General features: G+C 42.9%; 2 protein-coding genes across 5 annotated transcripts in view; both read left to right on the top strand.

Moving 5' to 3' along the window:
- Window positions 1-927: 927 nt before the first annotated feature.
- On the top strand, window positions 928-22,899 carry LOC139329116 (constitutive coactivator of PPAR-gamma-like protein 1). Of its 3 annotated transcripts, none has more exons than XM_070959264.1 (17): window positions 928-1,713; window positions 2,723-2,969; window positions 3,054-3,136; window positions 6,030-6,158; window positions 8,277-8,367; window positions 9,944-10,032; window positions 10,128-10,378; window positions 12,023-12,116; window positions 12,197-12,418; window positions 12,643-12,814; window positions 14,114-14,363; window positions 14,547-14,661; window positions 15,365-15,574; window positions 18,288-18,486; window positions 18,654-18,792; window positions 18,879-18,975; window positions 21,240-22,899. In XM_070959264.1, the coding sequence occupies exons 1-17, from the start codon at window positions 1,240-1,242 to the stop codon at window positions 21,555-21,557; spliced, it is 3,180 nt and encodes a 1,059-aa protein (XP_070815365.1). In that variant the 5' UTR covers window positions 928-1,239; the 3' UTR covers window positions 21,558-22,899. The 3 variants fall into 3 exon arrangements, with proteins under 3 accessions (XP_070815365.1, XP_070815366.1, XP_070815368.1); XM_070959265.1 differs by having other exon boundaries at window positions 970-1,713; window positions 18,663-18,792; XM_070959267.1 differs by lacking the exons at window positions 14,547-14,661; window positions 18,288-18,486; window positions 18,654-18,792; window positions 18,879-18,975; window positions 21,240-22,899 and having other exon boundaries at window positions 970-1,713; window positions 15,365-15,541.
- A 1,463-nt stretch (window positions 22,900-24,362) lies between these two features.
- Window positions 24,363-27,638, top strand: part of phf2 (PHD finger protein 2) — a 32,992-nt gene continuing 29,716 nt past the window's right edge. Inside the window, exon 1 of one of the 2 annotated variants that reach the window (XM_070958534.1) lies at window positions 24,363-24,909. In XM_070958534.1, coding sequence (XP_070814635.1) covers window positions 24,812-24,909 — 98 coding nt within the window. In that variant the 5' untranslated portion in view covers window positions 24,363-24,811. The remainder of the gene's footprint in view (window positions 24,910-27,638) is intronic. The other variant, XM_070958535.1, reaches the window with a different exon arrangement.

Genomic DNA, 27,638 nt, shown 5'->3' with positions numbered 1-27,638 from the left:
ACAGCAATCCTGCTGCATAATTGTAATAAGCTGTAATAAGAGCAGTCTGCTGAGGAGGGAAGGACAGGCTAACTCTGAGAAATTGTTGGAACACAGTGATGTTATTTGTTGCCATTTATTTTGTTGTTTTTAGATCTGTCGTTAGATTACGTTATATTCACTTTCAACTTTTGTTACAACAGATGGGAAAACTACCGACTTGCTGATTGGCTGATGCATTTAAAGTCTGGAGAAAAACCTTCAAACCCAAAGATTCAAAATTGTCAAAATCGTTCACATCCAGTTTAGCAGTCCAGCAAACAACGTTCACGACGGAGAGTTATCAAAAAGAAAGAAAGAAAGAAAGAAAGAAAGAAAGAAAGAAAGAAAGAAAGAAAGAAAGAAAGAAAGAAAGAAAGAAGGTTTGCATGATGTTGCTCTCTAAACTGCACCCCAATCTGCTATGCTATATGATGCTAAGTTTCGCTTATACCTCATTTGACATTGGAAACAGTAGACTCCTCTTTCTTCTGAATAAAAATACATTTAAGAAGTTTTGTGAGGTGCAGTTGTGTATATCACACAAGGTGCGGTTGTGTAAACAGACAAATTTAGCCAAGTCTAATGATGGGAGGCAGTTTCTTCTTCTTCTTTTTTTTTTTTGTTTTTGTTTTTATAATTACACGTTACAAAAAATCGTATCACAAAATACAAAAGTGCCTTCTTCAACAAACTCACGTCCACGGACCTTCATGGCATAAATTGTTTTCGTAAGGAAATAAAATACTGTCTCTCAACTGACAAAGCAGTGTTTTAGCGAAGGTTTTGCCTTCGGTTGCGTGAGATTAAGCATACGTATAACAAGGAAATCAAGCAGCAGAAGGTGGCAGTGAATCCTCTTGCTTTCCTCGAGTGTATCTGTACGCGCCGGTGCGTCGTGACGTCAGTGCTCCCCTCTTCTCCCTCTCACTCCGGCAGACTCTCAACCTCAGACATGGTTCCGTGAACCGACACATGGCAGCTAGTAGCCATGAACCAAAAAACAACTCAGCAAAAACTGACTATGTCTAAGTAGCAGCATTATTTCGTTTCTTTCGAAATTATTCCAACTCCGGCACTATCCGCTGCTACCAACCGGTTGTCAGTCCCTGTCAGGGGGAGAGGCGCACTGGAACCCCCTTCGGTTTAATTTCCTCCGATATTTCGCTTTTTTTTAAACTGTCACTTTTAAGTTTCCGTCTCTTCTAACAGACGCTCAACATGGGTGTTCAAGGTTTCCAAGAGTACATTGAAAAACACTGCCCCAGCGCTGTGGTGCCGGTGGAGCTTCAGAAGCTGGCCCGGGGGAGTATGGTTGGAGGTGGCCGTCAGAGACCCCCCCAGAGTCCGTTGAGACTGCTGGTGGACGCCGAGAACTGCCTCCACCGGCTCTACGGAGGCTTCTACACCGACTGGGTCAGCGGGGGCCAGTGGAACCACATGCTGGGCTACCTGGCCGCCCTCTCCAAGGCCTGCTTCAACGGCAACATTGAGCTCCTGGTTTGCTTCAATGGCGCCCTGGAGAAAGGCCGTCTTCACGAGTGGGTCAAGCGACAGGTGAATGAGAGGCAGACCGCCCAACAGATCATCAGCCACATCCAGAACAAGGGCACCCCGCCGCCAAAAGTCTGGTTCCTTCCTCCCGTGTGCATGGCCCACTGCATCCGACTGGCGCTCCTCAGGTTTCGCGTCGGGGTGAGTGAAAACTCGGCCTGGCACTGCCTGTTGAGCCGCAGAGCCACTGTGGACCCACCGCCGGCAAACATTAGCAGGCTCCACGGTTAGCCAGCTAGCTGCCCACCATGTCATCACTGGCAGCTTCACCCATTATAAAAGCTGTTTCCACCACCCGGCCAAGTTAGTCAGCGTGCCTGTAGGAGTGTTAGCTGTGGAGTCAGTGGCCTGCTTGTTCTGACTTAACTCATTCTGATTTTGTGACATTTCCGCAGACTGTGAATACATGTGGTCAACACTGGAATAGGGGTTGATCGTTAAAAAAGGCCAGGTGCAGAACACAAACAGCGGGCGAGCTGCACAGTCCCAGTCCGAGACATTCAGACAACATTACTAACACTCAGACAGCGAGCCAGCAGACTGGACATTCAGTTGCAACTATTTAGATAAGCTGTTAACCACCCAGCTAATGTTTAGAAGAGAAATGCTGCACATCCACTGCCTCCAGCCTGTCAGCTGGGAACATTTGCTGCTTTTCTGAGCTTTCATTTACATTTTGTGTGTCTGCTGTCAGTAATGTTCATTAGGGCATTTGGAACTGGATCAGGAATTGGGATTTGATAACCTGAGTTGAGGTATCTGGATCAGTACAAACCAAGTTAAAGTGTGAATCAGGATCTATAATTATAACTTGGTGGAGAAGATATTATCATTCTGACAGTGCAGTGATGAGTTATGTGTTAAATTCTGTATGTGACATCACTTCGTTCCTTAATCATGCTGTTTTGAGATCAGGTTTTTGTGACACGTACTGTGGATATCATTTTAAATGGATAGCCAATTATTTGTTTCTTCATTTGTGTGTTGAGTAGGGCTTATTCACTAAGAGCAGCTCAAATAAAACTGCACCCGGTGTGTAATCCTGTCTCTGGGGCCTTTCCTCGAGTGGCTAATACACCATGTCTTTGTAAGAGGTTTATTTTGAGGCTTTAGCATCTAAAGCCTTATTCTTGTCTTGGCCACTCCTCAGGTTGTTCAGAGCATCGAGGACCACCACCTGGAAGTGATAGCCTTATGCAGGGAGAACGGCTTCCACGGCCTGGTGGCCTACGACTCAGACTACGCTCTGTGCAACATCCCATACTACTTCAACGCACACGCCCTCAAACTGAGCCGCAACGGCAAAAGCCTCACTACCAGCCAGTACCTGATGCACGAAGTGGCACGGCAGCTTGATCTCAACCCAAATCGTTTTATCATTTTTGCATCACTTTTAGGTTGGTGTGATACTTCTGGACCGAATAAACATGGAACTGATCATTTAGATCTCTAACACAGTGATGCTGTCTTGTGTTTTGAAGGAAATCACATACTGCCTGATGAAGACTTGGCTGCCTTTCACTGGAGCTTACTTGGTCCAGAGCATCCATTAGCATCTTTGAAGGTAACGATTTTAATGATCATTTCTTGATACTTCTTTATATCACAGTTTAATGATATTTCTTCACAGGACTGGTAATCCAGTGTAACAGACATTTAATTATATAGTGCATACAAGTTAAGATCAGCCCTGCCCACCAATCAACATACACAGACAGGCAGGCAGGCAGGCAGGCAGGCAAGCCATGAGAGAACAGGCAGGTCTTAAGATACTTAAGCTGATAGGAGTGAACTGTGCATATTGTTAGTGACTAACAGTGCAACACTGCTTGAGCACATACTGTAGGTGTATTGTCACAGTTGAGTGCATTGCTGCTGCTGTGTTCCCTCTGAATGAAGACATTTCTCAGAAAACAACCACTGTCATTGACTTTGTCAAAGTCTGTTTACTGGAGTACTTATTCAGCTTGTGACAACTGAATATCTTTTTTGACAAAGTGTGAAAATCATCCCTGATGAGGCTATTGAGGTGCATTGTGGGAAAGGACTTTGGGAGTTTGACCCACTCTTGGTGCTAAAAGTCAGGATATCTCTGCTTCATCCATTCTTTTTCATTCATTTGTCTCTTGCGAGTCCAGCTGTATGGAAGTGCAGTACTAAATGACTTTAGTTACTTATAATGAGGAGCATGTACAGCACAGTAGCTAATTCATAGATCAGACCATAAAATCAAGTCTACAGTGACATGTACAGCTTTAAAGCCCCTGCAGAGCTTCCAATTCTTCATATTTTTTTCCATAACGTGAAATTATCATTTCTAAATAAGCAAGAATAAAATCTTTTGGGTTCTTCTTTTTCTTCTGTGTAGTTGACAGATGGTGACAAAATAGCTTTTTAGTTTTTGGAAAACAGTTAAAACCTGATTTAATCCCTGTTGGCAATTACAACAGTTAGGAAGGCTTGTTTGGGCATGGACGTGTAATGACTTTCATCCTTAAATTCACCAAACTTTCATGCACATTTCCCTTTTTCTTTGCTCATTCAAGTCAACATGCTTGTGCATGCCTATTTTACGCAAAGGAAAGTATGTTGTCATCACATGTCAGTCGCTTTCATGTAGTTGAAAGCAGGATTGGGAACATCACTGCTCGTTTGCTGATAACTGATGGCTAAACATCACCCGACAAAACTGCCAGTTGGAAAACAAATGAATCTGAAACAGTCCATGTTTCTTTCTGGAGCTTAACACTCTCCACCAGCTCCTGCCAAACTGGATGCAGTAATGCGGCTAAATGTTCATACATGGCCAATACGATCCAGCTTACAGACACAGGATGTTCATGGATTGGTGAATGGTTGAGTCGAACAGTTGCACGGCAGCAGTGGCAGACAGTTTAAGGGCAGCGTGAAAATGGCTCAGCTGTTACCTTTTGAAATGACTCACAGTGATTAAACAGAAAGCCATCTGGTTCACATGTGCAGCCCGACTGAGGCTGAGCTGCCCACCATAAAGACACAGTACGTTCCATTGCCAGAGGACTCAGGACTTCATAGAGCACACACACTGACTGCCTACGTGTGTTAACCATGTTCCACTGCTGACCTGCAAGTCTTTTCTTTGCTCCCACACTAATACTGTGTATGTAACCCAAATTGCACTGTACATCATAGTACCACTGTAATACTGATGAAATGATGAGGAAATCAATATGCTGTGTTCAAAATAATGTGAATATTGAAGCTCTAAAACTTTCGTTTCAGCCACTTTCAAGACAAACTGTCTGTTCGTTCAGCTGCTGTCACTTGGATAGTGAATCTCTTATTAATGTCTTAGTGGATAAAGATAGTGGCAGTAGATTTAGTGCTGTTTGTTTTTTGTCATTTAGTCAACCACACCTGCCAAGCTCAGTGTGGCTTTAGATACTCTGTACAGTAACTGGAGGGCTACAGAGGAAAAGAAACTCAGTTCATTTGAAATTATGTCTCACTGGCAGAAATGTGGCCAGAACCTTGAAAGACAGTGAATTAGAAACACAGTTTACAAGTTCCACTATTGTCTCCCTGTGTGAACATAAACATCATTTTTATAGTGCAAAATCCTTTCAGTGGTCTCATACAGTGCTGCATCTTCCTGTATTTACTAAACCACTCCCACTTTTGAGTGATCCAATCAGATCTTGAGGATTTGATTTAAACCCATCTCTGAAATACATCACATTTCTGAGGATAAAGACGCTCCAACTTATCATTCAGTGTGAATTAAAATGTGTTTTCCTGTTAAAAAAAACAAACATACATTCAGTGTTTCTTACCAAAACACTGAGATGTGAGGTGGGAGGAGGTATTTTGGGCTCCCTGGTTCTGGTGAAAAGTTCCATTAATTCTTCTCATAGACAGTGTCGTGTGACTCACAGTTCAGCAGCACTTGGACGGACATGAAATTCTCTTTGTTGAATCATCAGTTTAAAATTGAACCACTGCATTAGAAAATGTCTGGTTCTTTGGTTAAAAGGTAGAATGTAAAAACTGGAAAATGTAAGGGGAGGTGTTCACTGCAAGTCCCATGGTGCATCTTGGCAAGAAATGTCCAGTCAGTGAGCTAAATATTCTGTTACTGTGCCACTGAGGGTGGGTGGAAGCTAAAGATTTGTGAAAATGAATCCACTTTGAATTCTGCATCCATTTTGAATCAGTTCAGTGAGCATGGCCGTGTGTTTCATTCTCAACTGCAACGACGAAGCGCTGAGTTCACTACCGCTCTGCATCTTCAGTGACTTGTTCTCCGTGGCGATGGCAGCTGAGGGTATTCTAGTATGAAGCCTCTTTTAAGCGTCTGTTCAGAGGCTGAATGTGTGGTGTAGATGGAAAGCGTTCTAAAGAGCTCCAGGATGACGCTGTGCTCACTGACAGCTCTGTTTCAAAGCCTGCCCTGGACTCTGTGTGTTGTCGTTCCTCAGGTGCGTGCCCACCAGCTTGTGCTCCCACCCTGTGATGTTGTAATCAAAGCTGTGGCCGACTACGTCCGCGACATCCCAGACATCACCGACCTGGAGGCGGTTGCTAAGGACATCTTCAAGCATTCACAGGTACGAGAAGCAGAGCAGCGCTGGTGTAGTTTTAGAGGTGATGGATGTAATGCAGGATGCTTTGATCACAGTGTCTTTTTGAATGAATCCGTTACTGCGTGGTTGTGTAGCAGGTGACCATTCTTGCGAAAAGCAGCGGTTTGTTTTGGATGAAAATCATTGTTTATACAGGGTTTCCAGCACTCATTTCTGAGTTTGTTGCAAAACACTTACAAGGCAATGAATTAAATAAATATATATGTAATATATGTATGGATATTGGTGGAGCAGTAAATCACTGTGATAGACTCCAGTGTCTCGAACCTGAAAAAATGATTATGCTTTTGGTGATTATTAAACATCCAGTTCCAAAAACAATAAAAGCCTTTGACATCTACAAACTGATTTTCATTATTTGCAGACCTTTAGAATAAGATTTAAGAATTTTCTTGTTAAGTGAATTAGAGGAATACCATGACCTTCATTTTTCTTAATTTCAAGATATCTTGAGCAGAGGGGTGTAGAGGCAGGCTTTCTTTGTGTGAACTGACTTGACCAAACCTGAAACCCCATTCAGAGATAATGATCACAAGGATGATTTATCAGAACAGGCTTTAATGGCCGAGCACGTGAACACATACAAGGAAACTGACACTTTGTTGTTTCTCTGAATGAACTTACACAGTGAGAATAAACCAACATCATGATATACAGTAGTCCATCATACGCTGATTGGTTCAGCTGATATTGATCTTCAGGTGATTGTTGTTGCACCATGTCATGAAGCTCTCATCAGTCCTCTGTGCTCCTCTGGAACAACAGCCTCTAAGTGAATAGTGATAAGTTCCATTTCCTCAAAAAATACACTTAAGATCTGTTACCTCTAGACAGACATGGGTGTAAACTACAAAGCTGGTGGAGGCAAACAACCATGTGGTGGTAATTCTAGTCTTTTTTTTTTTTTTTTGAAAGTTATTTTTTTGATTACCCCTTGACTTTTATTTAGTTGATACATTTTTGTAAATTTGAAGTGAGTGCAGGGCAGACAGTGCAGATCTATGTTAGCAAAGAGACAATGCAGAGAATAAGATTAGTGTTAAATCAGTGTTCATTTAAGTTCAGCAATTGTGTGTCATTTGTTATTATTATTAAGTTGTATTTTATCAGATGCAAAGAAACAACATGATGTCAGCATCATATATCAGAGATCGGTCACTCTGCACCGTAAACATTGGCCATTGAAAAACCCATATTGGTCGATCACTATTTGAAAGATGTAGCAGGCAGATATGATAATAAAAAGATATGATAATACAAGGTTGCATTAAATTTTAGTTTTTAAATGTAAATATTTGCCTCAGAATAGTTTTTTTTAGCACAGCTTAAAAATGTTGGATTTGAGTTTATCCAAAAGCAGTGATTTTGTGAATTTACACTTCAAAGCTCTCCTGACTCAAGTCTGTCATGACTCATAGCCTAGTTAGCCTCCTTCATAGCATATAAAGAGTGTAACTATAAAACCTCAACAGTCATACTATCCACAAAAGTTTCCAGGTTTATGTAGCTGCATTTCTGTCCCCCGCTTCTCTTTTGGTGAACTGTGGAGATGAAACATGCATCGTGACACAGATTCAGCAGAGGATACTGAGTCAGACATGTGCCTCTCTAAGGAGGAAAAGCTGATGATGTGGCTTCATCATCATTTCCACTTCTCATTTGTATTTTAAATATCGGTAGATTTGTTTTCTCTATCATAGCAAATAGTTTCGCCAACACATCCTGTATGTACAGTTATTATGCACTGCAATAGAAGGAAGTGACTTACCATCAGCCATAAACCGAGCAGGGAAAGTTTGTGTGCTGGCATGTATGAGGTCATTTAAACTTTGTTAGCATGCGGAAAGCTTTGTTTGAAAAAGACACTTATCTGGACACTGTGTGACTCTTTGTCATAGCCTGAAATGTAGAGAAATGGCTGAATGTTTGACAGAGCACCAAGGTTCTGCTTTTACCAGAGAGAGCTGTCTTCAGTCTTCAGACTAAGGAGGTTGTCATTGTTAACTGAGATGTCACAAATAGTTCATTGATTCTCTGACTGTGCTCTGTTTGTATTCATCTCATTCAATGTTTTTCTTTCAGTCGTGCTCTGATGACAAAGTCATTCGCTTCAAGAAGGCAGTGGAGTACTACTCAGTGGCCAGCAAACCCCCCCACTTCCCTCCACACTTCGGTGAGTTTCTGTCTAATCATACCGTCTGGTCTTGAGGTCTTGGTTTGAATACTATTGCTGGTGTTCATCAGCAGCTGTGGTTTGTGTATAGAGTAACTGGAGGATCTCAGATTTGCCTGTGAGTACCTTCAGAGTGCTGGCCATGACCACACAAAAGGCCTCAGACAACAGTATGTAGCTTTGTTACAGCAGACATTTTGACTGGTCTGACACAGCTGAATGTATTTCTGTAATTTAAACATGGCTGCATTCTGCTAGCTCAGTGCTAGAGGCCTTGTGAACGTTAACACCTGTGCTTTTCCTGCTATGACAAGTCAAAATGTGTGAATGTGAGAGAAATATCTTCACATTTGTGTTTAACACCCATGCTTTCACGCATTCACCCACTCCCACGATGTCTTACATTATTAGATAGACCATATAGAAAATGTTACTAATATTTTCAAGGTCTTCTATTGTGATCATTTTCAGGTTCTTTCTTTTGGACAGTAAACGTTATTTTTCTCAAACTGTCCTTTATTGCAGCACCTCTGTTCATCCTTTGAAACATTCCATTTTAGTGCCTGTTTCAGCAAAAGTGTCGGCTGGTTTGACTGTGTTTTGGTCAATGACGACTTACGTGACAGCACATATCATTACTAACTAACTAACTAACTAACTAACTAACTTGAGTGCTTCAGTTTTGAACATTTGTGCTCAGGTGTTCATGATACTAAGCATTTGTGAACTCCGAAATTGATGTTATTCAGGAATTCGGCAGCCGTGTTCTCTGCAGGGAAAAGCCCAGAACAATCCTTCCTCTTGTGCATGATCGTGTTTTGATTGACAGTGTGCATGGAGAGAGCCTTTCACAGAGGGCTTCGTTTTTAGTGTGTTTAAGAGAGAGCGAGATAAATCCATGTGTGGGAAAGACTTTATCATAAATTTGAGCTACAGTGAGACATTGGCCTGGCCAATATCAGTCAGTATCAGCTTATAGCAGATGTATCAGCCAATAAGTAAGCCACCATTACATAGTTTATTCACCAGAGAGCACTGACGAGTAGATGTTACACTGTAAAATGTCCCACTCAGCATGGATCTTGTAGACCATATCCAAGGGATCCATATCATATAAATATCACAGTTAGCACTGACCTCAAGGATCCAGAGCTGGACCTTTTTATGCCTCTGCGCTGGTGATGGCGATGTTTTCGGGTCATCCATTTGTCCATCTGTGGTCACGTATGTATGTCTCAAATAACATGAGGGAATTTGTTCAAACTCAAGAATTCATACATTATGACAACATTTCACACAAATGTCTCAGAGGATAAAATGATGAAGTGAAGATTTTATATCCATTAGTCTGGACAGACATGGAGTTAAGATGCAACTTGACTGGTTGGTGGAAGCAAACAACCGTGATGCATTCAACCACGACACAGTAGTTCCTGTTTTCTCCTTTAAACTGACCTCTACCTTTGAAAAATTCCAAATTCCCCAGAAACAAATACTACAGGTTCATGTTCTGCAGCTCTGTGCAGCAGCCTCTCTGAGTCTGTATGCTGAAATGTTTTCTGTATCTGTTTCACAGTCAGACCAAAACACATGGGAGTGCCTGCTGCAGTGCCATCTCAGAAAATGCTCAACATTCCACAGGTGCCGCTGCCTGCAAAGCCTGGGGTAAGACTGGGAAACACACTGAACCCGACAGGGAAATACTGCAGGTGGTTCCACTTCATGAGAGAGACGCGTGTGTTTTCCCTCACTGTCTCCAGGCCCAGCACTCGTGCCCAGAGTCTCTGGTAGAGTGCAGCCTGGCTCTGGACTCTCTGGAGAGAGGCCCCCCAGAGCAGAACAGCTGCAGCAACATTCCTCAAGAAGGGAAGCACACACCGCTGTATGAGAGGTCCTCACCCATCAACTCCGACCAGGCCGTCAGCCCCAACCACACAGAGGCCGCTTTCTTCAACGCCTCCTCAACATCCTCCTCCTCGGAGAATGAAGAGAGTTTAGGCACAACTGCCAAGTGAGTTCAACACAGCACATTTCTGCTCTCCATTCATGGAGAACGTCCTCAGCCTTGTTGACAGGAACACTGGTGTTTGTGCATCAGAGTTGTTCTTCAAAAATGTTGCACAATGCTTTCACTCCACATATTCTGCTTAATTACAGCAGTTTCTAAATATTTGTAATATTAATAGTATTTGTTATCCCTGCTTTTACTGTTAGTTTACATTTCAGGCATATTAGGAGATGACTTCACCTTGTTGTTACTTGTCTCCTGGAAAATAAGTTCTGCCTTCTCATTTCCTGCTTGTATTTTGGACTGACATTGTTCCCAGAAATGTTGACACTTTTATAACAGGCATTAAAGCTCTTAACAGAGATTTGAAATTGTTTAAGTGGTTGCGAGGTAATTGGTACCTCTTGCAGGAAATGTGTTGAGCTTAAGTTTCGTAAAGCATTTTAGCGTACACAATAATTGTACTGCGGTGTTGTATCTGGTCTCTAATGGCAACCCTGCTCCTTATTTACTGCTCAGTATGCAGTTTCTATTTTCAGATAGCACAGAGGCTTGGTTTTAGTTTAGTTTCTGTAAATAGATCTCTAGATTATATGCATGTTTGTTTATACCAACAAACTCTGACATAGATCCTTCCTGTGGTTGATTCAGGTCTCAACAATAGAAGTAAAGAGCACCTTGTACCATTTTCTTAATGGTTATGATCGTCTGACAATTGGCAGCTCACAGGATCTGATGTCACTTTGTTGGTGTCTTATTTGTCACTATTAGTGTGGAAACCAAACTTTGCTGGTATCGAGAAGAGTGGGAAGCTGGGGGCAGAAATGGCACTGAGGTCAGGAGGAGGTCACCTCTCATTTGGCTGAATTAAGCACATGACTCCTCCAGACATTTGTAAATGAAGTATGTGTTTATACTTAGTAAGCAGAAAAATTGAAACCTTTACTGTGATTCATTCATTCAACAAGATGACGCTGTCTGTCAAAGTGCATGAATCATATTAAATTGTGTAAATGAGCTGGTCAGCACAACCTACCCATATCAGGCCTGCTAAACACGTTCAAGATGAACTTGGAAAGGATCATCCAGCAGTCGGCCTTGGGCAGCTAAACTCCTGATGTGTTCATGGTCAGCTTCAGCGGTCCGATTTGAGTCCATACCAACCATTTAGCTCATGAACAAGAAAGTAATCTACAGATTTAGCTTTGCATACTTATAACACTGTTGCACTGATAGTGGACAGTTTGACAAAAAGGATCAAGTTCAGCTTTTTTGCTGGACGACCCAGTGTGTGTGTTTTTTGTCAACACAGTGGTCTCATTGACATGAATGCGGGGCTGTGAAGCAGATAAAATGTCAATCTACATTTCTTCATAAATGCTATTTTTTGTTGAGCATTTGCTGTAGCAGTTTACCTACCATTGACCCTTTTCTTTCTGTTAGTTTGTCATTTCTCTGCCTCCTGTGCATAAAGATATGACTACTAGAATTGAATCTGGGGCAAAGGGCATCCACTACTGACTGCCTGTTGATATGAGCAACTGACACTGTGCTTGTTCATTGTCTTTATGGTTAAACGGCAGCCAAAGGTGATCAGTGGTTTATATTTTCTCTGCTAAACTGAATGGTGTGTTTGTTGTTTTTCAGTCATTTTAGTGACCATAAGGGAGGATGGGAGAAAAACGGGCATACTTCACATTCTGAAAACACACCAGAGGGAGACCTGGAGGACCAAACAAAAGTGATTGAAACATCAGAACACATTGCACCTGATCAGACATGTTGCTGAGTAACTAAAGAGAAATCCCTCTCTGTTCCCAGGCTGACCTCTGTGTGACCTCCTCTGTGAGTCTGGGGTCACAGGCCAGAGGTCTCCACAGCCTGAATGCCCAGATCCCCTCCCTGCTCTCCATGCCCACAAGGAACCACATGGACATCACCATCCCACCTCTGCCTGCTGTGGCCCCTGAGGTCCTGCGGGTGGCCGAGCACAGACACAAGAAGGGCCTTATGTACCCCTACATCTACCATACTCTCACCAAGGTCAGACGGATGGACTCATCCTGACTGATGGCTCCTCGCTTTTATTTGATTATCATAATCTGTGTCTTTTATTTGAATCATGTTCGTGTAAAACTGAAGAAGAAATACAAAAATAATGCTAGGCATACAGAGGCACCTATTCATGTTTGGGATCTGACGTGTCTATGGTGATTTGTTTGTGGCATTGTGCAGCATGTACCGTAGGTAACAGTGTGTCTTTGCAGGGAGAGATTAAGCTATCAGTCACCATTGAAGATGAAGCAAACAAAGACTTGCCTTCAGCAGTGCAGCTGTTTCGGCCTATCCGTCAATATGTTTACGGAGTGCTCTTCAGTCTGGCCGAGGCGAGGAAGAAGGCTGAGAGACTTGCTGTAAGAAAGAACTGCCTCCCTGAATGTGAGTGCTGGGCTCAGAAAGTTCCTTTCTATCACTGTGTCACAGATTCTCAGTGATGCATTTTTGGTCCTACTTTTAGGAGTAAAAGTGTTCTATCAGCTTTGTTAACTGAGGAAATCAGTCATCATCCCTGCTGATATTTGAGAGGGCTCAAGAGGTGTCCCTGCTTGTCACCGGGAGATGGCAGAAACATTTTCAGGGAGGAGAGAGAATCATTGAGATTGTCTTTTACGTGCACTTAAGCTCCCGGTTACAGTCAGCGTTCTCCAGTAAGACCTGAGAGGAAAGCACCACTGTGACAGCAGAGTGAGGGAGTGGAAGGAGAGGTGATCAAACAGAGCAGCGTGTTGTCCGCCACCATCTGGGTCGAACACAAAGAATTCTGGAGAAGTCTTGTGAATTTGTCTCACTGTGCTGTCAGTCTGCTCCAACACACACACACACACACACACACACACACACACACACACACACACACACACACACACACACACACACACACACACACACATTAAAAGCAGCATCCTTTCACTACTACAGTTAAAATAAGCGAGCCATGATTCCAAAATATGGTGGAAGTAGGGGAGACATCTCATTTCTGACCTCCTGCATTGACAGTATACAGATTTACAGTGACCAGGTCACCACAATGCATGTAAACATGTACCTGATCTCTCCACAAAAAGCACAGGCCGCACAGCAAGAGGGGATGTTCAGATCAGACACTGATGCGTTTAGTCTGCAATGAAAATGAGCTTTGATCACTGGTCCAGCTCCTCAGATGATGGAGAGTCAGTCATTTCTCCACCATTCAGCGTGAAGTCATGGAAAAACAAGCTGCATTTATATGAATCACTCAGCCATATTATGATGGCAGAGATATATTCATGTTGTCATACCCTCACATTTGTGGAAGTGGAACTAGAGAAAGTTTGGCGTTGTAGTTTGGGAAATGATGATCAGTAGTTTGTCAAAGTAGTTTCAGATTCATTTCATGTTCAATCAGCTGATCATTAATTGAGCTCAAATTTTGTGACTCTCAGTTTTACCACTGTTTTACTCCAAAACACAGCTGTCAGAAATGCAACTTGGCATCAAAATTTCAATTTTGCAGCCCACAATGTTGCAACAGAGCAGCATCACACGGTCTCTTCTGATTCAATCTAAACAACACTCAAGTCCCACTCTGAGCAAGAACTGCTTTTTAGTCCTCAGTTGACTTTCAACCCAATTTCTAGTAGAGAACCTGGGACGCTTGATAAATCCAAACCCTGATCTCTTTCAACTGTTGCTCCCCAGATACACATGTCATGGTCAAAGAGTGGGCCGCCTACAAAGGCAAGTCTCCACACACTCCAGAGCTGGTGGAGGCTCTGCCCTTCAGGGAGTGGACCTGTCCCAACCTGAAGAAGCTGTGGTTGGGGAAGGCTGTGGAGGACAAGAACCGCAGGATGAGAGCGTTTCTGGCCTGCATGCGCTCCGACACTCCAGCTATGCTGAACCCTGCCAACGTCCCCACGCCGCTCTTGGTGCTCTGTTGTGTGCTGCGGTGAGTAGACTGCTGATGTCCGGGACAGACTGGAGGCTCACACACAGAGTATGTAGATGTGACTGTGTAGGCGAGACGTGAGTCCAGTATGAAGTAAACTGAGTGAGGGAGTGAATTTATTAAGACAGAGTTGATCAGTTCCTGCTATTTGTAACACTGTTAACCTTCTGTGTTTTGCTTCAGGTTTATGTTACATTGGCCAGGATTAAGAATTTTGCGTCGTAACGAACTTGACGCTTTCCTAGCCCAAGCACTTTCTCCTAAACTTTATGAGCCTGACCAGCTGCAGGAACTGAAGGTGATTTTGTAGTGTTTACTATATGAAGAGTGTCGGAGAAACGCACAGTCATGAATGTCCAGGCCATAATTTGCCATCCTGCCAATCACTTACTTGGTCTGTATTTAATGGCTCTCAGTGTCACTTTGATTGGCTGACTCCTGTCAAATTTTGTGTTGTTTAGTTTGTTTTGTCTTTCTCTGGACACTCTTTATATTCTGCAGACAAAGCAACCTGCTCAACAAAACACAGTTTTGTACGAGCACGTTGTTCCTGAAGCTGTAGCTTTGCACTAAAAGTATTTTCATAGAGCTCTGAGTGACGCAGAGGGGTCCTCGTGTCATGTGTGGATGGTTTATCAACCCTGTGTCTCCGACCGAGTCGTTAAAAACGCTGAGGCTCTGTTCTCATTTGGCCTTTGTTAATGTAAACCATCCACATGAGCTGTGCGCTTTGGTCCTTGTGGTCTGTCTGTGTGTAGTTCTGTCGTCCTGTCTGCTCTCTGCTGTGCCAGAACATCTAGGTTGTGTCTGCTGGCTTTTTGTGTTGGCTGGATTAGATTGTGTACTGCTATTTTTTGGCAGCCGGGGGTGAATGGGCTGCTTCCGCTTGCTCTGTGCTTTGCTTTGCACTTCATTAATCTGAATGCTCAGTGGGGCTGTTCACACTGTCACACTGTCTTTCATTTGAACATTTTATAAGTCTGGATGGTTCTCTTCTACAGATTGACAACCTGGACCCTCGAGGAGTCCAGCTGGCTGCTCTTTTCATGAGCGGAGTGGACATGGCTCTGTTTGCCAACGACGCGTGTGGACAGCCTATCCCCTGGGAGCACTGCTGTCCCTGGATGTACTTTGACGGCAAGCTGCTGCAGAGTAAACTCGTCAGGGCCAACAGGGAGAAGGCCCAGCTCATTGACCTCTGTGATGGTCAGGTAGCTTCATCCACACTGCACACAAGTCAGCAAAACATGATCCAACTGCATACTCCGGTTTATAGCTGTCCTGTATGGACTGCCTGCCGTCACACCCACCAAAGTCTTTCCAAGAATTCTGTCTCCTTTGTGTGTCGTCATTGTTTTGACCTGCTCGCACGGCCTGCCAGACATTTCTCGGGTCAGTAGTCTCAATGCAGTGAATTGTACATATGGAGATAGGGGCGCACACTTCGGGACAGTCTTTGTGGTTGTGTGAAGAATGAAAACAGGAGTCGAAGAGTGAAGTTAAGCCTCATCTTATTTTCACACCAGTGCACACCTTGCGTCCACAACCCAACAAGCACTTCTCTGTTTTGGAATTTTGGACTATTTTTGGTGCACAATAGATTGACTGTAAATTGACAGCAGACAGGAAGCAAGGTGAAACAGAGAGAGAGGACATGCAATAAACCTGGTATATGATATGTCTCCACCACCAGGACTCCAGGGCCCCTTTGCCATGAGTATGAAGCTCAGTCCAGCAGGCTGATTTTAAATTTGGCAAATTTCCAAGTGTTGGAGCTTAAAGGTACCCTGTGGTGTTTTTGATGACACACATTCCTGCAGATCTTTGTGCCTGATTGATATTTGGTGGCAGCGCTAAGAAACATAGAAATGTGGCAGCAGAAGGTGAGGAATAAGGCGACTGCTGATGATAATGAAAGCAGATTAATATTCAGAAAATCAGCTTTGCAAATGTTGCATGAAGAAGGAAATTCACTGAGCAGCTCACAAACGGCTGATTTTAGGGCTGAATTGAATTATTCGCTCACGTCAGCTTGACATAAGTTTTATTTTCAATCAATAAAAGTGGCGTTGTGTGCAGGGTTTCCTGTTGGTGCTGGTCCACCTGTCCTGGAAGATTTCAATGTCCCAGACAAACAGGACGAATTCCAGTTACATATAATCCACGTCCACAAATAATGGGGACTATGTCTTTTCAAAGTGACCCAGTATTGAGTGAGAACACAGCAGCCATGAAACAGGCTGCGCACTCTCAATGTATGTCCACGAAAAAAGTTTGTTTTTGCCACTGACAGGCTCAGATTGTTATTCTAAGTGTCTGACAGCATTGAAAAGATAGAGACCCCTTTTTGTTAAAGAGTAAGTTTTTTAAACAGAAACAGCTGTTACATCGCTCTTGCCAAAGCCACCAGACTCTATTTACAAAAACATAATTTTAACATCGTAAAATGCACTTCATTCAAAGTCAACAGAAACTAAAGAAAACTCACCAAAACCTTCTTGGTTTGTCTTTCACTGTTCCAACAATCACCACCAATTCTGGTTTGGTTGAAATAAACCTTTAATTCTTTGACTCAGGAGAGGAGTGAGAGGGCAGACAGCAGCGGGGAAAAACGGCCTGTACAGCCAGAATATTTTCACATCTAGTTTTGGTTATTATTTCCACCAAACATTATAGCCAGAGAGGTTTAAATATGCCGGACTTAAACAGATTTTCATGGTTAAAAAAATGTAATTACTGTATTACGGAAACTCAGAGCAGCAGCCCAGGTGAGAACATCTGCAGTAGTGCTGCTTTCTTTGACAACTGAATATTAATCACAATCACAGACAAACAATCAAATGTTTTTTTTTTTAGAAGGTATTTATGCACTCAAATTTAGAATAGAATATCTATTATATAAATATCTTGGTGTACTGATAAGAAAACACCACAAGCACACGGGTTTCCCCCTTGTTCTGGGTTCTCTCTGCTGTGTCGTTGAATCTTTGTTCATGTCCTGTTGTCTCAGAGCTCGTGAGCTCATCATCAGCTTTCCACCAGTATGTAACACCTCAAATGTCAACAAGAAGTATAACAAGGTAAATGATGTTTAAAGTCTACAGTAGTTTGGTCCAACTGTGCTTGTGCTGGAGCGTTTCCTTGTGCATCAGGGCCTCTCCCACAGTACAAACACAGCAGCTGAGCTCATGGAACACACATACGTACAGGAAAGTTACAACAAACTTGATTTCAAATTGTGTGTCTTCCATATCGATGTAGGAATACATGTGGTGCTCTGCTCAAAGCATTCCGTGTCAGAAAACAACAAATAGCCACTAACAATCAGCATTGATTCTGATTTTCCTCGTGGAAGTCCACATGGCAGGACATTATGGGCATTTCAATTAGATGGAAATAAAATAATTGACAAGTGTGGAAACAGCGAAGCCTTGTGTTTTCAGTTGCCATGGCAACACACAAATATGGCACACAGTGTAAACTATGTTATATATGTTATATAAGACCTGAACTGAAATGCTATCGACTCAAGAGTTTGTTTGTGCCAAACACTGACACAGTATCAATAATCCCAATATTAATACACGGATCCACTCAGTGCTTCCCGTCCCTTTAAATAATGGAGACACATAAACTCTGACAATGGACTTATTTTGATGGGAGACGATTATTTTGCAGTGACTTACTTAATAAAAGCCAGCCAGTTGTGCAGCTATTTTCTTCAGAGTAGGTGAAAATGACTTAAAGCTAGAAAAGAAACAAGAAAACTAGGGACAACCTGTTTCAGGCTAAAAGAGCAACTCATTTCTGTTCATTGACATAATTGCTGGGTTCATTTTGATTGTAGCAACGCACGTGTTAATGAACATCAGAACATGAGTCATCAGGCTGTTTCAGGTGTTTGGGTTGGTTTCCTCTGTTCAGGCTGAGCTGGTTGCCAAGGTGGAGAAGATGCGTCAGAGCATCCTGGAAGGTCTCAACTTTACTCGACCACCTCATCCTCCTCCATTCCCCCCACCGCCTCTTCCACCTCCTCACGGGATGCCTTTCTACCCTCCTTCTGGCTCTTTCTACCCCCCACCCCCAATGATGCCTCCTCAGGGGAGGGGCAGAGGAATGCCTGGTGAGTACAGCCACTCACAGTAGCAGACCATGTAGTTTTATTTTAAGGTCATTTCGTACAGTTGACATGCTCCTAGTTTGGAATTTCAAACCTGACATCAACCAGAAACCAAAGCCACGGATGCACTCGCACAGATAAACAGCGTTTGTTTCTCCTCTCCCTTCAAGGACTTCAAGGGATGTCGTCGCAGGGTGGGAAGCTGGAGATAGCTGGCACTGTGGTGGGTCAGTGGGCTGGAGCTCGACGCAGCCGAGGAAGAGGAGGCTTCCCTCTCCAGGTGGTGTCTGTTGGTGGACCAAATAGAGGGTGAGTACAGGTGTTCTGATCTGTCATCTATTTTTTCTGTTATTATTTATTAGTAAACCATGTGGGCTTGTTTCTGTCTTCTGCAGTCGTCCCAGAGGTGTGATTTCCACACCTGTAATAAGGACGTTTGGTCGAGGAGGCAGATACCAACCTCGAGCCTTCAAGAGTCAGGGAGCGTACCCGGTAAGTCCAGTGAGGAGTCAGTCTTCACATGGCCTTCACAGTGCAATGAATGTAATTCACATTAAAAAGCTCCAGAGGGAAGAAAACAGAGAAGAATATACACACACACACACACACACACACACACACACACACACACACACACACACACACACACACACACACACACATTTGTTGATCTCACTCTATTTGAAACTGTGCACATCACACACTGACTCCTATACATGAACTTCAGCAGTGAGCTATTTATGCATCCCTCCACTTGCAATATCAATATGTGAGTAAATGCCATTATCATATTGTCGAGTCTGTGAGTGCAAATGTCAAAGTTGGAGCACAGGACTAAAAATATTCATTTCACAGTGTGAAATCAAGGTGGGGGATGTTTGTTGACCTTAGTTTTAACATCACTATTAAAAATAGTGCTTTGAGTGGCAGCTTGTTAATGCAGGCATTTGCTTTTCCCACTTAGCAGAGAGATGGGTCCATGGTATGTTGCCTGTTTTCTTGTTGGCGCATTAATTTTTAGCCAGATGGATTCAGCTGCATGTATACCACCAGCATGTATGGAGGTTTCCCGATATACTCTAAATTCAGTCTGTCTGAATAAGTGCACAAGTCCCTTTTACATAAAACCACAAGCTAATCTTGCAAAGCTGCACCTGGTTACATTTCCATAAAACTTCCAAAAAGGTAACAAGGTGAATACATTCAAGAGTTTTGTTCCACCTCCTTAAAAGGACATGTTCATCGTACAGCTACGATAATCATCATACCAGCACCTGCCCCCTAATATCCTCTGCACGGATGAAATATGAGTATCCGGCGAAATGCTTTTCGTACAGCGTGTGAGTCCCAGCTTGACGTGTTGTCACTCTATGCTTGTTCCCTGTCAGACTTTCTAAAACAGGCAGCAGTAATGATTTGTGTAACAAATGATGAAACTGATGAGAAAATGTCAGAAGGGATTCACTGTGAGAACGTGCTCACAGTGGACCTGAATTAGGGATTCAGTGGCAAAATAACATTTTGTAATCCATCACTGATGCAACCTGTCGTTAGATCACGTCTCGTTTCCTGAACCTCACCACTTTTCAGTGCCGTGCTGTTCAGCTGTACCACTGCTCCCTCTTGTGCACCGGGCACCAAACATCACTCAAGCATTGTGATTCTTAAGCCATAACAAATATGTATCAGCTGTCTGAGCATGAACGCCATCACTTTGACAGATAGCTACAGTGCAGAGTCTGAATGGGGCTTATTATTAGACCTGACTGTGACAATTCAAGACATCTCAAGTACTTTATTCGTGCTCTCACTCTGTGACTTAGCATCTGTAATATCTAAGTCATTGTGACGTGCAAGTGGCTCATAGACGCTGCAGATGTTGTGTGTGAAAAGCTCATCAAAGTATCCAAATAGATCCAACTTCTGGGAGGCATGGATGGTCATTTTACAGACGGCTTCACTGTTAGAGTTTGAAAAAACATTCTATCCTGATGGTGGTGCTAGAGCAACAGTAAGTGGGTCACTAAAAACAGCTTTGAGCACAGACCAAGAATGTCCAGGGCATGTCAGCGAGACGCTGAAATCACTGGGAATCATCCTTTAGCAAATCATGGATGTATATTTCGACTTTCATGGCAGTCTGACCAATAGTTGTTTCTCTGGACCAAATTAGCTTGAAGGGCAGACATGTTTCGACCCTGGAGGGACGTTAAGTGTGTGAATGACACACAGTCTAGCTTACAATGTTTGAATGCTTTGCAAAATGTCATTAAAAATGTCATGGATCAAGTCAAACGAAAAATGGTTCAGGCCACTATAAGAGAAATATAAAGTGCTCAAAAACGGGAAACCTCTAGTATGCCTTTTTTAAGAATGTAGGCTGATCATATCAGTTGTTATGTTTCACTGTAGGCTGTATGGACTTCACAAAGATCAAAATACAGCTGTTGCTCTTTTCACTGTTTAATTATAGTGCAACACCAGAGTACATGATCATTGTTTGAGCTTTCAGCATGATGAGTGGGAACTAAACAGCAGCTCAGCAGGTCTTTGTGCTGTTTTAAACCCTTTTATTTTACTGCTAATTAGCTTTGAAATTGCTCTCCAGTCTTTCTGTGTGTTCGCAGGACTTTCAGCTTACATGTGTATTTTCTCCATGTTGCACATGATTTCAAGAGGAATCCTCACCGTCACTGCTGCAGTCTAACAGTCTTTGGCATCAGTTTAAAATCCTTTTTGTCCATCCTTTGTGCCAGAGTAAGCCTGCTCATAAGCCAGCTCATACATGTGGACATGATGCAGCGAAGGAGAGAAAGAAGCCCAAGCCAGAGGAGAGGAAATCCTCCCCTGTACCATGTGACGGCTCAACCACAGAGAATGGCGTGGAGGACAAAGAGCCAGACCAGCTCAATGGGGATAAAGAGGAATGCAGGGCTCTCATCCAACCTGAAAGTGCCTTTAGCAGTGACTCCAAGACGTGCAATTCTAATCCTCACTTAAATGCACTAAATGTAGACAGCGGCTGCCGTAGAGATGAAGGTCTGGAGGCCGCCGTCTTAAAAAAAGAAGAGTAAGCCTATTTTTCTAGAGAGGGTGAAGGATGAAAGATGGAACGGGGTTAGGATATCTGGAAATTTTGGAAAGCCTACAGTCAATGTACATTTTCCCTCTTCAGACAAAGAGATGAAATTCAGATTCCTCTCAGTAAACACACGAGATCTACGACATACCGCTAGTTTAAAGAGTTGTTCACTCCCTCATCACGCAGATCTCGACATGCTTACGAGAATGATACTTTTCCTTGTCATTTGAACATTAAAGCTTCCAGAAGCTTTAATTCTGAAATATTTTAGTTCTTATAGGTTGATACTGGAGGACTCTCCAGTACTTGGCGCCATATGTTCGCCATAGCACAGTTAGCAATTTTGTGTTGTCACGGTAACTGCTTGATGAAAACTAAACATGTAACACAAATAAAAATGTAACACATCCGCCTTGGTCACCACTTGGGTTTGGTTCATACTTCAGTCACTGTGTTCATTAGTTCAGATGAGCTTTATATGATTTCAGTCGTTTAGGTGTAAGTAACATTTCAAGAAATAGCTCTAAAAATCAGTTGCAGAAGATCTTGCCAAACTCTGATACTCATCTTGGTTTCTTGAATCAAATGTAGAGCTGTAGTATTACCGCTTCAACAGAAAACCCTCTGCATGGTTCACAGTTTAAGAGGTGTGTAGTTATACTGCATGTTGTCCTTTTCCCTCCATCTTTACACGTACGGTTACCATGTGCAAATTCAAATGGCTAATATCAGTGATAGCCCATCAAAGGTGTTAACTGTTCGTAACAGATTTGTTCTGACCTCGATCTGTTTGTGATATTGACCTCTGTTGCATTTAATTACAAAACAACAACAACAAAAAAAGCTATCTTGGCTCTTTGAAATAATGTATTCACGCTGTATTGTTCTCTGTTGTTTTCTGCATTAGTCAAATATCTGGAACAATCCCATAAAGAGCTTTGATCAGAATCACTCCCTCTGTCGCTGAAAGCAACACGCTCAGCCTTGCAATGAAGACTTTAGCTGTCAGCCAGTAATCAGTTTTGAGATTTAATGTTGTTTTTACGGTCGTAGTACTTTTACACCAGAATCATCATTTAACATTTCACCTTCATTCTCCTGAATTCTCCGTCACGTCTGTCATTAGTGATCAGAGAAATGGTGTATTCCCCCAGTCCCTCCGCAAGAGCTAACTAGGTTACCTTCTATGTAAGTTGATCAGTTTCTTCCTAACTCATGGATTGTGAAAGAATGAACTGCTGTTGGCTTTGATTGGATGTTGATGGATTGTGGTGTGGTGTATTTGAAGGCGACTTAGCTACAATGCTTAATAAAACTATATTCTTTTAGTACAAGTTGCTGTTTGTTTATTTATCCCTCATACTGTAACGGCATGTTTGCGTTAATATCTCACCTTTTTCCTGCTCACTCACCGATTTTCTGCATTTTAAATTCCCTGCATTCATTTTTAAAAGCAGAGAGCAAGTCTGCTCGAAATGCAAACAGACAAATAGTGAAATGATAAGGTTTTGCCTTCTGAACATGAAACGTTTATCTTAAACTGACCGGTTGAAACAGAGGAGACACAAAAACAACACCTCAGGGGTGGAGGGGACTTGTAAGTGGACTTTGAGTTGAGATTGTTTTGTCAAACTATTACTTCAATTGACAAGAATGAACTTTCAGGCTTGATATAAATCTGCATCATACTGCATTAATTCAAATGGCAGTCTGTCATATTAAACCAAAGTGAGTTAAATGACATTTTACTAAGGCAATAATCATTTCTGAAAAGTTAATGCCATATTAGGTTAAGGCAATTGTCATTTTTGTCCAGTATGATGGTGCATTTACTGTACACAAGAGGAGGAGCAGCATCAAATGTGTCTGATGATACAGAGAATAACAAATCCTGACAGTTTGTTCATGGTAACTGATCATAATCCCAACACCAGCCTTTTCCAGAGCTTTCAGCTATATTACACCTTACTATGAAAATATAAAGACACTTAAGACCCTGAAGTGATGATGTGAGTGAACTTTGACCTGCAGCATCATTATGAGACCTGTGATCAATACAAACATGCAGCCAGAGTTCCATGGTGCTTTTCTCACAGTCTCTATTCTCAATTCGTAATCTGTCAAATGATTTCATCAATATTGTGTCTCTGCAAATGAATGCAATCATGCAAAATGATCTATTAATGTGTAGTTCTTAATATTGACCCAAACACCTGACTATCACTTTCCAGTAATGAATCCAGTGATGTCTTATTTGGGGCCGGTGGCAGGATTAGAAACACATCAGAGCCCAAGAAATGTCTGACAAGCCACCAACCAATCTGTTTTTACAACAACAGCAACATTTGCTAATTAACTAAATAAAACGATCGTGTATTGTGTGGTTCTACCTCCAGAAATTCTTGTGGATATGTTATTCCTTTACGCTGCCACTGGTTTGTCATGACAGTCCGTACACTTTCATTTCATTTGGGTTTCTGCCTGCAGTCTAAGATCAGCCTGAAAAAACACCCTGTATAACGTAAATGTGCTAATATTATGATAATAAAAACTTCTATCATGACTGGAAAAGAAGAAATAACATATACACTACCACAGCTTTTCATTGATTATTGTGCACTTTCTTTAAATATCGTTATTTAATACGGTTACATCACGTCTATAAAGTAAACGCATCGTTCACTGCTGGACATTTGGTCCATCTGTGTGCTCAGCTAACAATCAGCTGTTTGACTCTGATAATAAAAGGCTTTTATTTTGCCCGGACGTGTTGGACTGCTGCAATCATAAAGAAAAAAGAGAGAGAGAGAGAGAAATCCTGATTGCTGTAATGTTGATTGATCCGGACATTCATTCATCTGATTTGAGCTCCGCTGATTTAAACCAGCTCCCTGACGTAACTTTCACATTTACTTATTTATTTATTTATTTATTTCGCAACGACGTCGAGGCTACATTTTCTTCTGGCTCCTAATATGACCGCCTCGGTGCCGTACAGGCACCAGGGGGCATGCACATAGTAATAATAATAATAATAATGCATTTGAGGAAAGCCTGCTACGACCAGCCTCCACCGTTTGCACCACACGGCCGTGCTGTGATGGAGATGTGCGTGTAGCTTCATGTGTCCGGCGGGTCTGCCCCTGGCTTTTTTTCTGGGGAAGATCATATTGGATCATATTGTTTGCAGGACGTTGTTCCTCCTGCAGCCCCCCCAGTCTATCCCGACGTAGTTGTGAATTGAACATGGCGACTGTACCAGTATATTGCATCTGCAGATTACCTTACGACGTGACCCAGTTTATGATCGAGTGCGATGCTTGCAAGGACTGGTTCCACGGCAGGTAAGGCCAGATTGTTCACCGTGGTGTTTTTGTGGCGGCTTGCATTTGTGGAAAACAAACAAAAATGGCGAGGTCTCGGTGCGTTTGACAGCTTTGTGGCTCTCCGTCGCCCGTCTACATCTGAAGAGAGGCCGCTTGGAGAAGAAGAAGAAGGCGGAGTTAAATATAGCCGACCGGGGTTGTGACATTTTTTCGCGAATAACGCTAAACAGATTCCCCTTTTAAAAAGTTACGGTGCTTTATCGAGTGCTTTCAGCGGGGCTTCGGCCATTAATTGCACTTCATGTGTATTTGTGTTCCCGCATCGCCGCGAACTAACGCGTCTGGTTGGACTGAGCGGGCGGCTCGGGCAGCGGGGAAGCCTCGGCTGACTCGCTGCTCATTTCTCTCGCCTTGCCTTTTCCCTCTCACTCGATATTTCCCCTACATTGTCTGTTAATGTCGCCACATAACAGCCATCGTGCTCGCTTTCGCTGACTGTTTTCACGGAGCTCGGTTGAAAATCACGACCCGAGTGTGAGCTCGAGCCCGTCCAGCCTTCGAGCCTGGCAGCAGCCATGGCTGACAATAGCCCGTGTTGGAAACCCTGAAGCTTCAGCGAGGGAACAGAATAACATTTTGAGCTTTCAGCGGGTTGGTCTGTCTCTACTCTGAGTCAGAGCCGCTCGCTGTTTTGTTTCACTGCGGTTGAACGGGGACGTGTCGCCCGCCGCCGCTCATCACTTTCCCCGCCGTCCATAAGCTGCGCTGATCTGGGATCAGTGTGTTCACATCATGTCACATTTCCCTCCTGTTGTCGTAGTTGTTGCTACACGACTCTGCCCCTGTGCTCGTCTTTGTTTTGGCGTGTTTCTCGCGGTTCCGCCGCACTCTGGGTGTCTTTTTGAGAATAGATCGATTGTTAATCGTGTTTCTTTAGGTGAACGAGCCCTTCAGAGAGCACTGAGCGGTATTTACGCGCCTGAACGTTAACCCTTTCGAGCTCCCCGAGCCTGCGCTCGAGCGTTGGCACAGTATGTGGCAGTGAATGAAACGCTGGTGATAAGCCATGACCTCCAGTCATCAGGGTATGTCAAACAGTCGGTAGACTGAAAAGACATCACCTCCCTCAGAAAAGCATTAAATGTACACTTCAATAATATTATTTACACAGCGCACATCAGCGTGATGCTGCTTGCTGCCATGTACACAAGGGAGTTCTGAGCTCAAGCCTTAAAGGTTTGTGTCCCCTGTCTGATGGGAGAAGTGTTTTTTGTTAACAAGTCTGTTAACAATGGATTTCTCAAGCATCCCTGCTTATTAGAAAACCCAATCCCTCAGGGTCTTGAGCTGGACCTCCTTAAAGAGATAAGTAGGGTTATTTCAATCAAATTACGAATCTGAAAACCACAGTTTTAACTAAGTTATAAACGTGACATTGTATGAAATTTGATATCAAAATAAGTCATTGATAAATGCTTGATTTCATGCACCTGCATTGTATTGTGTTGTTGGAGGAGCTGGGTCTGTTTTGCTCCATTCTAAGATGCAGTCACTGGAGAATATTTATCCTGCGTGTCATCGGCACAATTATGGTACATCGTCTCAGCACATGACGCCAACGTGAACTAATTGAAAAGCAGGGAGCCAATAATTGAATACAGTATGATGCTCCTCAGCTCAGCCGTCCTCAGATGTCTGAATACTGCTGAGCCACAGATTGTATTAGCCTTGCAGGTGGAAAAGGGTCACACTTTATTGTACACTGTTATCTGAGTTGCAGTGCACATTCATGTGTCAAGTGAAGGTAATAATTGGCAATTATATTGTCACGCCATAAAAAGTACCAAGTGGATGGTTTATGTGGTGTGGAAATATGATTCTGCTGGTTGTAACAATGCATTAAGTAATGACAATAGTAACAGCGCAAGTATATCGTGGTAAGCATGTCGTAGTTAATCTGATGCCAGGATTGGATGAAATGTCATGTTTTGGAGATGATGCTTACTTGTTGTCATAGAGCCAGATGAGAAGTTTCCCTTTGTGTCCAGCACTGGTCTGAGGTGTGTTAGGCTCAGGTCCATAGTCCAGCTCCATCAAAACTGACAAATTACATCTTCTGACAACTTCCAAGCTGTCTGACTGTTGTCTGAGAGTCCTCATAGTTTTGTCCATGTTTGTCACAGCGGTGTTCAGGACAGGGCCTTTGAATGTTGCTTGCAGTTATTGTGCCCAGCTGTTGTTGATCAGGAAATAGTTCAAACACTAACTGCCTCCAAAACCACAATGTCTTGTTTTCACTGTACATGTCTGTGTTGTGCTTTGTTGTCCAGCTTGCACATACAGTAAGTCAGCTTTGGATTTCTAAAGCTGCATGAGTCGATGTTTTTTAGGGTTACACGATAACAAATGAATGCGTAGAAAGTGAACGGGGTCACACGTGATGACAACCCTACGGAGGGTTATTGCTCAACCCTGCAGCTCCACTGAGCCTTTTAGCCTCATTTAGCTTGTTGTTTTGATTTGATGAGCCCCCAGTTTACTTCAGTCTCACCAATCTCATCAACCCTTTCTTTGAAAGCAGAAAGCAGCTGTTGTCAGCACGCACACTCTGATAAGTCTTCTGTTTGCAGTTAGCAACAAAGCTAGCTGGTGAGGTCAGAAGAATGCTGAACTCTCAGGAGTCAGTGGAGACCAAACCACAGCTCATGGACAGTGAATACTGGACCTTTCAACTGGCCTACCCATAT

This window comes from Chaetodon trifascialis, chromosome 3, assembly GCF_039877785.1.
Source record: "Chaetodon trifascialis isolate fChaTrf1 chromosome 3, fChaTrf1.hap1, whole genome shotgun sequence".
In the NCBI taxonomy this organism is placed as follows: Eukaryota; Metazoa; Chordata; class Actinopteri; order Chaetodontiformes; family Chaetodontidae; genus Chaetodon; species Chaetodon trifascialis.
Note: the sequence above shows the minus strand (reverse complement) of the source record. Positions and strands in the feature narration are given on the sequence as shown.